This window comes from Sardina pilchardus, chromosome 1, assembly GCF_963854185.1.
Source record: "Sardina pilchardus chromosome 1, fSarPil1.1, whole genome shotgun sequence".
Taxonomy (NCBI): Eukaryota; Metazoa; Chordata; class Actinopteri; order Clupeiformes; family Clupeidae; genus Sardina; species Sardina pilchardus.
Genome location: NC_084994.1, coordinates 37,172,703 through 37,187,702, shown reverse-complemented (window position 1 = coordinate 37,187,702; position 15,000 = coordinate 37,172,703). Strand labels below are relative to the sequence as shown.

The following is a 15,000-nucleotide window of genomic DNA, read 5'->3' as shown; positions in this document are numbered from 1 at the left end:
ACACACACACACACACACACACACACACACACACACACACACACACACACACACACACACACACACACACACAATGCAAGGAGAGGAGGGAAAACAAAGAGGTGATGCAGGACATACATGTGGACACACACACACACACACACACACACACACACACACACACACTCTAAGAGACATACAGTCTCACATTTACACTCGGAAACAGGTCAGACAAACGGGACAACATAAACACACGTTCCTCACGTACAAAACCGTATTGTCTATGACTATATGACTCTCCTGGACATCAGAAGCAATGTAATGATCAACATAAATGTAACAGGATTACCTGTGGATATTGTTTGTAACTCCACAAGCGGATCGGTCAACAGGTCTACTCATCGGTGGAGGAGGGGGAGACGAGGTGGCGTCTTAGCCAGACGGCGAAGGCGTCCAACCCGGCCTCCCATCCCTACCTTACTGCTGGCTAATCTGCAGTCCATGGAGACCAAACTGGATGAGCTCCACTGTTGCATCAGCTCATGCAGGGACTTGTGAGAGTGCAGTGTACTCTGTTTCACCGAGACCTGGCTTAGCCCAAACACTCCTTTTGGAGTATCTGACTATGGCATCCGTTTGATCTGCTGATAAAGTTTCCTTCTATACTTCTCACAACTGTTTACATTTCACCAGACGCCCCTGCTGCAGCGGCACTTGAACTGTATGTTGTAAACAGGAGAGTCAGCACCAGGAAGCAATCCTCATCATAACGGGTGACATCAATCACTGCAACCTCAAAACAGTCCTTCCCAAGTACCACCAGCACGTCACCTGTCCCACCAGGGGCGATCAGACCCTTGACCACTGTTTCACCCCACTGAAAGGCTCATACAGGTCTGTACCACACACACTCTTTGGTACATCGGACCATTTGTTACACACGTACATAACTGCTGTATTGTCTATGAGTGTATGACTCTCCTGGACTCCCTACTTAGTGACCATTTGTCAGTGTTCCTCCTGCCGGCCTACAAAACCGAAGCTAAAGCGTGAGCAACCAGCAGTGAGCAAAGTTCAATGCTGGTCTGCAGAACACAAGTCTGAACTTCAGGACTGTTTTGACATAACTGACTGGTCTGTGTTCAAAGACTCCTCGGCGGAGCTGGACGAGTACGCCGATTCAGTGACAGAGTGCATCAGGTGACGGACTACATCATGGACTTGTGTGTGCATTCCCATATCGTCCGATCCTTTCCCAGCCAGAACACCTGGGTAAACAACGCTGTTTACCTGAGCCTGAGGGAGAGGACCACGAAATGTTTAGATATAAGAACTCAAGGTACACACTAAGAAGGGCAATACAAGTGGCTAAAAAACAGTATGGGAATGAGTTGGAGAATGACTTCAGCAACTGTGACATTGCCTGTGGAAGGGACTGCAGGTGATCACAGACTACTGTATAAAGTGACACCAGCTCTTACAGACACACCTACCTTGGTTCTGGACGAGCTAAATAAACTCTATGCTCGTTTTGAGTATCACAAGTCTAAACCGGGGGATGAAGGTGCTCTTCCAGTAGGAGGAGACATCTTACAGGTCTCAGAGGGTGAGGTCGGCAAAACCTTTAAAACGGGTTAAAATTCGCAAAGCTGCCAGCGCTGATGACATCCCGTCTTGTGTATTCAAGACGTGCGCCACTCAGTTGCCACAAACCTACACTGACATCTTCAACTTGTCCCTGCCCTGGTGCACAGTGCCTTTGTGTTTCACTAAGACAACGATTGTGCCAGTGCCCAAGAAAAGTGCTGTGTCTTGCCTGAATGACTACTGGCCCATCGCCCCTAACCTCCGTGGGGGTGAACTGTCTGGGGAGACTGGTTACAGCCTACATCAATACACACCACCCTGCTTTCCTGGACCAACTTCAGTTTCCATATACTGTACGCACAGCAGATCTGTCCATCTCCATCACCTTGCATACTGCCCTAGCTCAACTGGACAAGAAAAACACCTGTCAGGATGCTAAATTGAATACAGCTCTGCCTTTAACACTGTTGTGCCATCAAGAGACCTGGGTCTGAGCAGCCTCCACACGCTGTCAGAGGAGGGCTGAGTCCAGGACCCCAGCCACCCAGCTCACTCCCTATCCTCTCTTCTCTCCTCTGGTAAGTGCTACCAGAGCAAACACACACATACTGGACACGCACACCGAGTAAGCAGCAAACAGTGAGCAATAACACAGACACAAATATTGAACACACACACACACACACAGACACACACACACACACACACACACACACACACACACACACACACACACTGTTAAAAAATTCTGCCAATTTACAGCAATATTTTACAGGAATCATCTGTGTTTACTAAAATACAACAGATAACTGTAAAGAGAAGTGCATTTTGGGACATGCAAACTATGTGTCTGATTATACAGAAATGAACTGTAATTTGCAAAGCACTATTGGAAAAGAACATGGAAAATGGCTGGGGTTACAGCTCCTGTACTTTTTAAATTGAGAAGACCGTTGGGTTTTTGATTCTGGATACCGTACGTTATCTCAGACACACGGATTTCTTCTGAGAAGTACGTGGTAAGTTGAATCTCATATTTTCCTCATATCATAAAGTGCATATTGATTGTAATCGAGTTAGCTAATTTATTTGGAAAAATAAAGTCGACGTTGTTGCTTTGTGTTCTGTTCTATTTTGTTACGTTCTTATTTGGCTAAATGTATGCTAACTAATAGGCTATGTAGCTCTAATGTTAGCCATTTTGCTATGGCACAAAGCCTTATTTTTTTTTAAAGCATATCCCAGTGTTCCCCATAACATGTTTTTCTGGAAGCACATAATCTAACGTTACTAAAATGTCGGTTATTAAACATAGCTTCTAGCCCAGACATAGCTTCCAGCTATATGTTGCTAGCTACCAGCCCGGGTAAGGTCCGTGAAAAGTACAGACTAGTCAACAGCCTATTTTAGCATAATATACTGCACGCAAATCAACATCGTTGGTTTATTTTGAAAGCGACTGCTATTTTTACGTCCATGCTTTACTTGTGCGTGGATGCATATGACGTTAACATGTGCTAATATAGTTAATGCTTCGACATGAATGTGTAATTCTTCCGAAGTTGTGTGTCTCCTGTGCCTGCATGGCTCACCACCGCAACGGTAATGTCTAACTCCTACTGCTGCTTGGTGACGATACGAAGTGCTGATTTAAAATCTTTACTGACAGATAACTGCTAGACAGTTTATAATCGGATAACCCCATCATTGCAACCAAAAGTTTATTTGTGTTGTGTTACTACCCACAGGTTGATTGCTTGAAGTAGCTGGCTCAACGCACCGGGCGAGTTGACCTATCACATTCGTGTGTATGACGTAAGTTATTTCTGGTCTTTAAATTATTGCAAAAACATAGCCTACATTTTCCAAATAGTTTCTTTTTGAATGTTGATTAACTAGTGACATTGCCTACTATTGCCTGCTCCACATTTTCATAGTCTAATTCTGTATAGAGTTAATGTGATGCCTACTTGAAATAATTGCTGAATGTTGATTAAATGGTGGCAAAGGCCTGTTTGTATTGACTTCACATGTTCATGGCCTGGCCTAATTACATAGTTATTATAATATTTGTCTTTGAAAACTGAAAAAATACTGGGTTTAACACTGGGCATAGTTTAAATACTGTTGTTTTTACTTGGCTATGCCTCCCTCACATTTTCATCTGTACAGTGGCAACCAAAACTTTACAATGTACATGTATTATTTGCAGCCTACTATAGCCTACAGTAGCCTACATTGTTAGTTTAATTTGTCTGATGTAAGTTTACACCATTCTATGACCCCCCTCTAGATGCAGTATCGTTACTTCTCCAAAAGCAACAGGAAAACGTATTGTGGCCACTTCACTTGAACAGATAGTTAAGACAGAGGATGCATCACACGGGAGAGCACCATCCACTACTACGGTCCAAAGCAGCACACTGGCCAGCCAGCCGGACAGCTACAACAACCTATGAGATGACATAATGCATGACAGGACACTGAATGGGATTCATATTGTACTGTATACATGAAGCTCTTGAAGACCCAACTCTTCCAAAGAGCAAGTGGATGGTTTCCACTGAAGGACAAATCATATGTGAAGGGTAGAGATGCACCGATCGACCGGCCGCCGATTGGAATCGGCCGATTTTCACGTGATCGGCCACGACCGGCGACCGGCCGGTCAGTCTGAGACATGCCGATTTTATGCCGGTCAAATGCACTCGCACGTATTGTAACAACATCACACTCACACAGCTGAGTTTGCAAAGTTTGATGAAGCTAGGCCAACAGTCAGGGCTGGATAAAGCGCTAATACTGAGTTTTTCTATGCAGCGAACGCTGTGCTTTGCCATATTGCGTGGAATTTACTATACTAAGCTGTCACTTCAGGTTACAGCGCTCATCAAAGCCCGTCCTTGCCGCTAATTGCGTGCCCACAGCTGAACCACAAGCGCTATCAATAAGCAGCGACATAGCCTTTGCTCAACTTAAGGCGAGACACGGCAGGAATAAACATAGTTTTGCTTCGGTTTGCCAACTTATCATGTATTCTTTCACACTACTACAACAACTAAGTCCGATTTACACATTTAGAGGTTTATTTCATTACCTTTTGTCTGATCACGCCTGTATATTTCTTCTAAATTCGCCAAAAGTTAGCATTCTAACGTGTCATAAACTAGCCTACCGCGACCGTGATACAAAACATATCATGCGTGGTGTCGTTGGAAAGCTGTGTTTCGATCTCCTGCATGACGTTATGCCATCCAAATATGGACACTTCCTTAGTATCCGCAAGCAATCGCGAAAGTTCAAAGAAGAGTGTGGACTGAGAATGTATGTCATTTGCTGTGTTAATTTCAAGGCTTCTCAAAATTAGTTTTTTTTTGTTGTCATTTTCCAACATCTCAGCCTATGTAGCACTAACTTCAGTTATCAGTAGGCTATTCTGAAGATATTTACAGTTGGATATTGCATATGGATGTGAGAAGAAAGAAAGTGTTCCTAGTGCATTTCTACATGTGTGAAATGAATGTCCCACACTGGAATTACTGCAGCTGAAGAAGACTTGAAGAAGAATCTGTCTATTCACATTTTTCTACCAGCCATTGATAAGTTGATTACATTTCTAACATGTTGTAGGCCTATTAAAGAAAATAGAGGCTAGAAAATAACTCTTTGTTTGTGCTGTAAAGTGGTTAGAAGAAATTAAATCGGAATCGGCTAAAATCGGTATCGGCCGGTCAAACTCGATGAAAAATCGGAAATCGGAATCGGCCAAAAAATTGCAATCGGTGCATCTCTAGTGAAGGGTCCTCATTCTTCCCTGGGCTGGCTGTTCTGTTGGATGTGTTATGTTTCTAATTATGTGTTCAACCTGGAATACCAGGATGAACTTGCATCAACCCTTGTGTTTATTCAAAGGTGAATGAATATTGTTGATTGACTTGTTTATTGGTATTTTTGTAGATGCTTCATCGAGATCAACTCAGAGGCACACACACACACACACACACACACACACACACACACACACACACACACACACACAAACACAAACACAAACACAAACACAAACAAACAAACACACACACACACCATTTCATGTCAGTGAACACATACACTGTTTTGCCAAAAGTATTGGGTCACCTTGACTCACATATGAATTTAAGTGACATCCCATTCTTAATCCTTAGGGTGTGTGAATTTGTATAGCGTGTTTATGGGAATTTTTTGACCATTCTTCCAAAAGCGCATTTGTGCGGTTACACACTGATGTTGGGAGAGGAGACTGGCTCTCAGTCTCGACTGGCTCTCAGTCTCTGCTCTAATTCATCCCAAAGGTCTTTATGGACCTTGCTTTGCGCCCTGATACGCTGTCATGTTGGAACAGGAAGGGGCCATCCCTGAGCTGGGTTTGGCCCCTTAATTCCAGTGAAAGGAGCTCTGAATGTTTCAGCATTAACCAAGAGACTTTGGATTCCATGCTCCAAACTTTGTGGGAACAGTTTGGGGATGGCCCCTTCCTGATACACAAACAATGAGCATTGCATAGGTGTTCCGTAAAGAACTTTCTTCTGTATGCTTATGTGCAAACATGTAATGTTTTATAATTGTGCTAATAAATTTGCATTGTTTTGCAATTTGCATTGCAGCCATTAATTTCACCAAATGAATGGTTCTTATATCCAGAAACAGCATTTTACTGTAATTTAGGTTCCTGTAAAATTACAGTAAAGTACTGGCAGCAATTATGCCAGTAACTGACTGTATTTGTACAGTAAAATACTGTAATATTGCATACAGTGACTTCCTGTAATTACTTTTTACAGTATCAATACTGTACAAATACAGTCAGTTATTGGAATAATTGCTGCCAGTACTTTACTGTAATTTTACATGGTTTTTTTTAACAGTGCACACACACACACACACACACACACACACACACACACACACACACACACACACACACACACACACACACACACACAGTAAGCAGTAAGCAGTAAACAGAAACAACAAAGGGGTGGTTAATGTTACACATGACTACATTTGTAGAAGTTTAGCAACAGACAGTAACTAAGCGGGCGGGACTTCAGGTTGAAAAATGACCAATCACAACAGGCAACCTCCTTGGTTCTGTCCCCCAAACTGTCAAAAGTCAACCCACGCGAGCAAAGCTGTACTTCAAGAGAGCGAGCAGAACTCATCTTGGAGAGCGTATGGCCCCCAGCTGTTGTTTTTCTCACTCGCTGCTGTGTCTATATGAGAGTGAATTAATAGTATTTGCTCCTGAGGATGTTGTATTGCGCTTGCAAGATATGACACTATTCTACCACCTTAGACCTCTGTCAACTGTCAACTGTCACCTCTGTCAACTGTCTACTCCACACGCTGTCAGAGGAGGGCTGAGTCCATCATCAAGGATGCCAGCCACCCAGCTCACTCCCTCTTCTCTCTGCTTCCCTCTGGTAAGCGCTACCGGAGCATTACCACCCACACCACACCATTCAGTGACAGTTTTATACCACAAGCTGTCAGAATCCTAAATGGTCAGTGACTAAACAGTTCCTTCCCTTTATTGCCCACATGTGCTGCCTTATTTCTTTTATGATATGCTCTACTGGATGCATTGCCATGGTAACTACTTACTTTTTAAATTCTACCCACACGGTTAATTTTACACTTGCTATACTGCATCCGGGATGCATACTGTTTTTAGTGTTGTCCATGGGCCAGTGGTTTTATGTGTGTATAGTTATCTTATATATTACCTGTAGGTACAGGAGGTGTGTGTGTGTGTGTGTGTGTGTGTGTGTGTGTGTGTGTGTGTGTGTGTGTGTACAGCATATGTATGGCTGTATAATGTGTGCGTGTATGGATAGTATGGCCATGAGTGATACTGTACAGTCTTGTATTGTCTCATATAGAGTTGTCTCTCCAACTATCCTTTATTTATTGCCCCCATGCCCCCTGTGTTTATTTACCCCTTTTATCCTTGCACTACTGCAACGAATGGCATACGAATTTCACTAAATTGCAAACTATATGCAACAATATTAAGTCTTGAAACTTAAAGGAGTCCTAGAATTCAAAACCACATTCACCTTGTTCCTGTTGAATTTAGGCTGCGAGCAGTGTCCAAAGGACAACACCAAAGACTTTACCGCGTCCCCCGCCTGCTTTCGTATGCAAATTGGGAAATAGAAACAGCCGTGTTGAAATGCTCCAATCTGAACAGAGCTCAGATAACACGTAATAGGCGCCCATCCCCCTTTAGATACACCCCCTCTCATTTGCATACCTTCGATTAATAATTCTTGTTAAACTGCTCTTACGATGCTAGTATCTAGATATGTGTTCTATGGCAGAGACGTTGTAATGCTAGCATTATTACAGCTAACTTTGGAGAGTTACTATACTAAGAAATGTACTGATAAAACTTACCAATCTAACACATTCATTCTGTTGGGGAATCTGCTGCACTTCATCTTCGTCAGAACCTTCTTCTGACTCGGTTTATACATGTACGGCTGTATTCCTTATTTAAATCCATTGTTGATAGCTTTATCAAAGACTTTGGCTTTATTTACCAGCAGTAAACGTAGTTTCACTTTGCTCTAGCTTCAGACCGGTGGATTGAGCCAATCAACTTTCAGGACATATCGGCCAATAGACCAATCAGTGCGCATCTCATTTGAATATTCATGAACTTGCTGAGTGGGCGGGAAAAACAAACTGTTTCATTGCAAGGCTTATTTATGACCTTGTATTAGGCGATCTAGCAGTGCTCCTGGGGCGTTTTCAGCCCCACAAATTTACATATGACATTATTTAGGCTCAAAGATCAATTTGTAATGGTCAAAAAATGCGTTCTATGACTCCTTTAAAGCAAACACACACACACGCACTCACGCACACATAATGACACACAGACAGGAAAACAAACACACACTCTCAAGCACACAAACACACACACAGCCATAAAAATGCAGATGTGCACACACACACACACGCACCGCACACTTTCACCACCGCACATTCACAAACACACTTTCACTCAACCTGCTCTATCACTACCTGGTGCACTGCATCCACTGTCAACGATAAGAGCAGACCGTAGCATATCATTTGTTGTATTGAGAGGATGATTGGCTGTGATCTGTCATCACATACTGTAGTTAAGCTGCTACAAGCTTAAACTGCTCTCCACCATTAAAACTTATACACACTACCCAACAAGTCTGGAGCATAGAGCTATTGTGAATGTATAACATCTACTACATGAGTTTGAACAGGACATACAGTATCTGGAATCTAAATAAAAAATCTAGTCATCTACAGTAATATTTAATCCAATATTTCAAACTTTGCTTGCTTTTTCTATCCTCTAAATCTATTATTTTCTTCCACTCTAACTTGAGACTCTCCACAGGTTAATCTGTCTCTGTTCTCAGGGGCCTCTCATGTGTCATGCCGTACTAGTTCTCCTTCTTTGTCTGCCATGATCCCTCTGATGTCTGGCTACTGTAACATGCCAACATGTAAATCTGTCTCTGTTCTATTGGTCACTATGATTCAGTGTGTTTCTGCAGGACACCACAGACCCCCACACATGCTCTAAAGGCCTTTCACATACAGTGGTGGCCTACACTTCAGTGACATAGCTGCTTACAGTAATAAAGAACACTTCAACATCATAAGCATAACAGTGCAACAGTAGATCAACACTTACAGTTTCTCAGTTCTCCACGGGCATGTCTTTAAAGGGGAGAGAGAGAGACAGAGAGAGAGAGAGAGAGAGAGAGAGAAGATCAGAACATTAGCGCTACACTCCTAAACCTTGTGGAAAGCCTTCCCAGAAGAGTTGAAGCTGTTATTCGGTTTTTAAGTGATGATGTAATAATGGGACAATAAAAAGTTTTCCGGGTCCAACGGCTTTCAAACTCACATGTTATTCTCCATAGACAGTAAAATAAACTATTATTTCCCGCTATTCTGAATAGCCTTTAAGAAAATTGTCATCTTATATGGACTTGTTGCCTCACCCTAATCAAAGCTATATTTTTTGCGGAAGCCTGGACGTTACCCATTCATATATCATCTGGCTGCATAGCTACAGTGATTACTGTAGCCTACAAAGTTTACAAGTAGCAAAACCCGTCTGGCTGCGCTAATAAACGTCTTTTCACAAAATAGCTGCTGGGTCCGTGACGTCGGACTTAAAGGTACATTATGTAGGATTTTAAGTGCCTCAAATCAACGTCTTCATTCATAAATAGATCCTCTTTGGTGTAAAATAACATATGCCAATGATCTGACTTGTCCTCCTGGCCGAAGAATCTTCTTCTTCTTCTTCAGTGGTTTTTATTGGCGGCTTGCAGGCTTGGTGCATTACCGCCATCTACAGGACTGAGGTGTGATCATACTAGACTTTCAGAATAAGACTAGTATAGGGTGTTGATTAAACAAACAAACAAACAAACAAAACCAAACAAAAACAAAATAAAAATAAAAACAAAATAAAACAAAACCAAAAAAGGCTACAGTCTTTTTGCAAGCTGTGTCATTATCAGGAACTCTATGACTGCCTTGGTTATGGATTGGCTCCCAGGCTGGCTCAACAAGCTGCTCAGTGTGAGTGAGTTGTTGGTCACTCTTTTCAGATGTTCTCTTTCCTCACAATGCTGCCTACATGTCAGGAGCACATGCTGTACAGTCTCTGCTTCTCTACAGTGTGGGCACATTCCACTCCCATGCTTCCCTATTATATGTAGGCTACTGTTCAGTCCTGTGTGACCTATTCTAAGCCTGGTGAGCCAAGTTTCTTCCTGTCGTGACAGTGAGGTGATTTTCTTGCCTGTGACCGCTTGCTGGATCCCATATAAATGCCTGCCTTTCACCCCATTATCCCATTCGTCCTGCCAAAGTTTCTGAACACCATCTTTAATTATTGTTTTAATTTCTGATTTGCTGAGTGAGACCTGAACTTCTACTTCCTCTGATTGAAGTGCTTCCTTTGCCAATGTGTCTGCTTTCTCATTGCCCTCAATACCTGTGTGTGCTGGAACCCAAGTGAACTGTAAAACAAGTTTTTGCTGAGTGATTCTAAAAATTGTCTGATGAGCTTCATCTAACAGGTCTTGTCTACCTGTAGACTTCCCAGAGTGTATGCTGACAAGGGAGGACATAGAGTCTGAACAGATAACTGATTTATATGGCTTGACTTCCTCTACCCACTGTAATGCCATTATGATGGCCATCATCTCTGCAGAGAAGATTGAGATATGGTCTGGGGTTCTTTTTTGCATTGTGACACTATGCTTGGGAATATATACAGCCACCCCTGTTTTACCAGCTGGCTCTTTGGATGCATCTGTATATATTTGTACGTAGTCGTCATACATGGCTTCTAAATACTGTTGAACGCTTTGATAAACTCCTGATTTGGTGACATTTTTGGTTTCTAGATTGACAACCGGAGAGTGGAATAACCATGGTGGGATTGTACTCAGGGTGATGGTTTTGCTGCAAGGTATAGCGCTGATTCCCATGTCATCAGCCTCTTTGTTGCTGTTCCACCCAAAACTGCCCTTTACTGTACGGCCATATTCCCAGCATTCTTCTAACACCTGTTTTGTAGGATGTGAAGCTTCATGCCCTTGCAAGTTTACCCAGTATGTCAGAGAAAGTTGTAGTCTTCTAAGATGTAATGGCATCTCTCCTACCTCCACTTGCAGTGCTGGGATGGGTGAAGTTCGGAAGGCTCCACAACACAGCCGGAGAGCTTTGGCCTGCACCCTGTCCAGTTCAGCCAGTGTAGTTTTTGCAGATGATTTATATACTGTGCATCCATAATCAAGTGCTGAGCGGATTATTGCAATATAAATTCTTTTTAAGGAGAAACCTGTCGCCCCCCAGCTGTACCCTGAAAGACACTTCATAAGGTTGATTGCTTTCTTACACTTGCTGACCATTTTCTGAACATGGCTCTTAAAATTGAGCTTACTGTCAAACCACACACCAAGATATCTTAAATCACTGACCTGTTTGAGAGATTGTCCATATATCTTCAGTTCTAGTGTGGGTTTAGCCCTTTTCTTAGTAAAACAAATATATTGAGTCTTTTCCACTGAGAGATGGAACCCCAATTCAAATGACCATTTCCCAACTTGACTTATTGCTGTTTGCATTCTTTGCTGTAGGCTGTTGACATTACGGCCCCTTACCCACAATGCCCCATCATCTGCATATAAAGCTCTACTGATATCCTGACTCACTCCATCAAAGACATCATTTATCATTATATTAAACAGAATAGGACTACATACGCTTCCTTGTGGTGTACCATTTTCTATTGTGTATGTGTCTGAAACCTCTGACCCTACCCTGACCTCTATGGTTCTATCCTTTAAAAAATCTTTAATCCAATTGAACATTTTACCACCTATTCCCATTTTGTTCAACTTAATTAAAAGACCTTCTTTCCATAACATATCATAGGCCTTCTCTATGTCAAAAAAGGTTGCCAATACATATTCTTTGTTGCCTTGTGCCTTACGTATCTCATTCTCTAGGCAAACTACAGGATCCATGGTTGTCCTGCCATTACGGAACCCACTCTGATATGGTGTGATCAGTCCTCTGCTCTCTAAGTTATACACCAACCTTTTAGTGATCATCCTCTCCATAAGTTTACATAAGTTTGATGTTAATGCTATTGGTCTGTAACTTTTGACATTAGTTTTATCCTTGCCTGGTTTCCCTACAGGGACTATTACAGAGTGCTTCCATCCAATGGGCAGTTTTCCTTGCTCCCATATTTTGTTGTATAGTACTAGGATCTCATGTTTCGCATATTATCAGATAACTCTTCAATCATTTTTGACATTTAACTTTTACCTCTGACCCAATATTACCACAAAAATCTCTCCAATATTTCCTTTTAGTTTCTCTTATGCTTCTTTTGGCATTAGCTTGTGCTTTTTTATACTCCATTAGATTTTCATATGAATGGTTAGATTTAACAGTTTTAAAGGCTTTATTCCTGTTCTTAACAGCCTCTCTGCACTCATCAGACCACCATGGTACCATTTTCTTAGTTTTTACCCCAGATGTTTTACCTATTGTTTCTTCTGCCGCTTCATGTATTATGCTTATAATCATACTATTCCGTTCCTCAATGTCATCACTGACTTTCGGCATGGTTCCAATTAATTTGCAGCTTGCTTTGAAATTATACAACCCCCAATTAGCCTCTCTCATTTTCCATCTTGGGATCCCGCTTTCCTCAAAGCTTATACTTTGATTTCTTATTTTTAACCAGACAGGGTAGTGGTCCCTGCCCATAGTATTGTCACTACTCACATCCCATATGCAAGTACCTGCTAGTTGTTGTGATACAAAAGTGAGGTCAATTGCTGATTCTGCACCATGAGCTGCATCATACCTAGTACCTCTTCCATCATTTAGACAAACTAATTGATTGTCATCCATAAACTCCTCAATGACATGCCCATTTCCATCTGTTCTAGCACTTCCCCACAATGTGCTGTGTGCATTAAAATCTCCACATACTATTACCTTAAAGTTTCCCAATTCACATATATTCTCCAACCTTTCTATGGTTATTCTTTGGCAAGGGTTATAAAAATTAACTACTCTGATTTTGGTTTTGTTAACCCATACCTCCACTATAACTACTTCAAGCTCGTCATTACTGTTGACAGCTCTATAGTTAATACCTTGTTGGATGAAGGTGACAACTCCCCCCCCTACAGCAGATGATCTATCCTTGCGTACAGCTGTATACCCATATATAATAAAGTCAAGTGAAGGTTTTAGCCAAGATTCTTGAATGCAAATTATGTTTGGTTTCACTGGTTGCTCTTGAATGTGCTCTTTTAACTCTTGACCATTGGCAATTAGACTCCTAGCATTCCATTGTAGAATGGTTAGCATCATTATACTGATTCTCCACATGTTGACTGTGAGTCTGATATCCCTGATATAAGAGTTGCATTAATGAGCTCAACAGACAGCTCTTCCATTTCCAAGTACTTTTCTGCTGCTTTTGCAATTATTTTAGTTCTCTCCGTTCTGCTACACGCTTGGGCCGAACAGTTGATGATTTCTACCATAAACGCTACAAACTTTCTCTTTTCCACTATGAGTGTGTCCCTTGTAACATTGCAGTATCTATGTACGTTTTGCACTGGGGATTGAGTCATAGGTGCTGCTCTGCTGTTGTTATCAGTAGCCTTTACCTTTCTGATTGCCTCAGAGTACGTAAGCTTTTCTTTTACCTTCACATTCTGGATTTGAACCGCTCTTTTATGTGTATCACATCCTTTGTATGCCGCACTGTGCTCTCCTCCGCAGTTACAACATTTGATTTTAGCCCCTCTCTCACATTTACCATACTCATGTTCCCCCCCGCATTTAGCACACCGGAGTTTACCTTTACATGCTGCTGCAATGTGCCCAAAACGCTGACATTTAAAGCATCTCATAGGTGGTGGGATATATGGCCTTACCATATAGCTGACATACCCAATTTTAATTCTCTCAGGAATACTATCCTCTTCTAGAGTTAACAACACAGACAGGCTAGGCCCCTTAACCCCATCTCTTGTATACGGTAGGCGCTTAACTCTCGCTACTCGTACTCCTCTGACATTGACCTTAATTTGTTCTTCAGTTATCTCAGTTGACACTCCAGCAATTACACACATAGCCTTCCCTCTCTCTTCCCATACTTGTGGTTTAACCTCCTTCCCAAGCAGTGCTTTACACTTCATTAATCCATGTTGTTGATCTTTATCTCTACATATAACCAGTAGGTTCCCATCTCGTAAGGTTTTAACAAACTGTACGTCACCTACCAGTTTGTGAATAGCTTCACTAATCTTCAAAGGATTTACCGTACAAGGAGATTGAAATCGCAGAATAATTTTAATTTCAGCTCTTTGCTTTTCCTCTCCCCTTTCCCCATCTGATTCGTTTTGCTTTCTTTTCTTTCTTTTCCGATTCATCGTTCTCCATTCTCCGTGGTTTGAATTTCCCTCGTCCGCATCCAACTCGTCTACCTCAATCCCACTTCCTCCTTCCACCTCACTTCCTGAGCTTCCCGGATCACACCTCAGTCCTCCTGACTCAGCCATTGGCCCTCTAAGGATCACAACCTGGCCGAAGAATCACTCACTTCCCGGCATTTACCCTATGGCATTTACATTGAAAGGGACGTTACCGGAAGACTTCCATGTCTTTCCGGTGTATGAACGGCCGAGAGGGACACACTACCTGTTCGCTGGGGAAAACGCGTTTCACGTTACACAGAGAAGCAGCGTGAAGACGGCCATTTCTATACAAATTAAGACTGCAGATTCGTAAAGAGACGCAAGCACCCACATCATTAGTGTATCTAAATTAGCTATGTACCAA

The 15,000-nt window shown here is 42.1% G+C and overlaps 1 protein-coding gene across 1 annotated transcript in view; it reads right to left on the bottom strand.

Annotated features, from left to right (window-relative positions):
- Positions 1-15,000, bottom strand: part of LOC134089629 (NLR family CARD domain-containing protein 3-like) — a 43,252-nt gene that overhangs the window by 3,574 nt on the left and 24,678 nt on the right. The window contains exon 12 of the mRNA XM_062544090.1: positions 9,293-9,318. Coding sequence (XP_062400074.1) covers positions 9,293-9,318 — 26 coding nt within the window. The remainder of the gene's footprint in view (positions 1-9,292; positions 9,319-15,000) is intronic.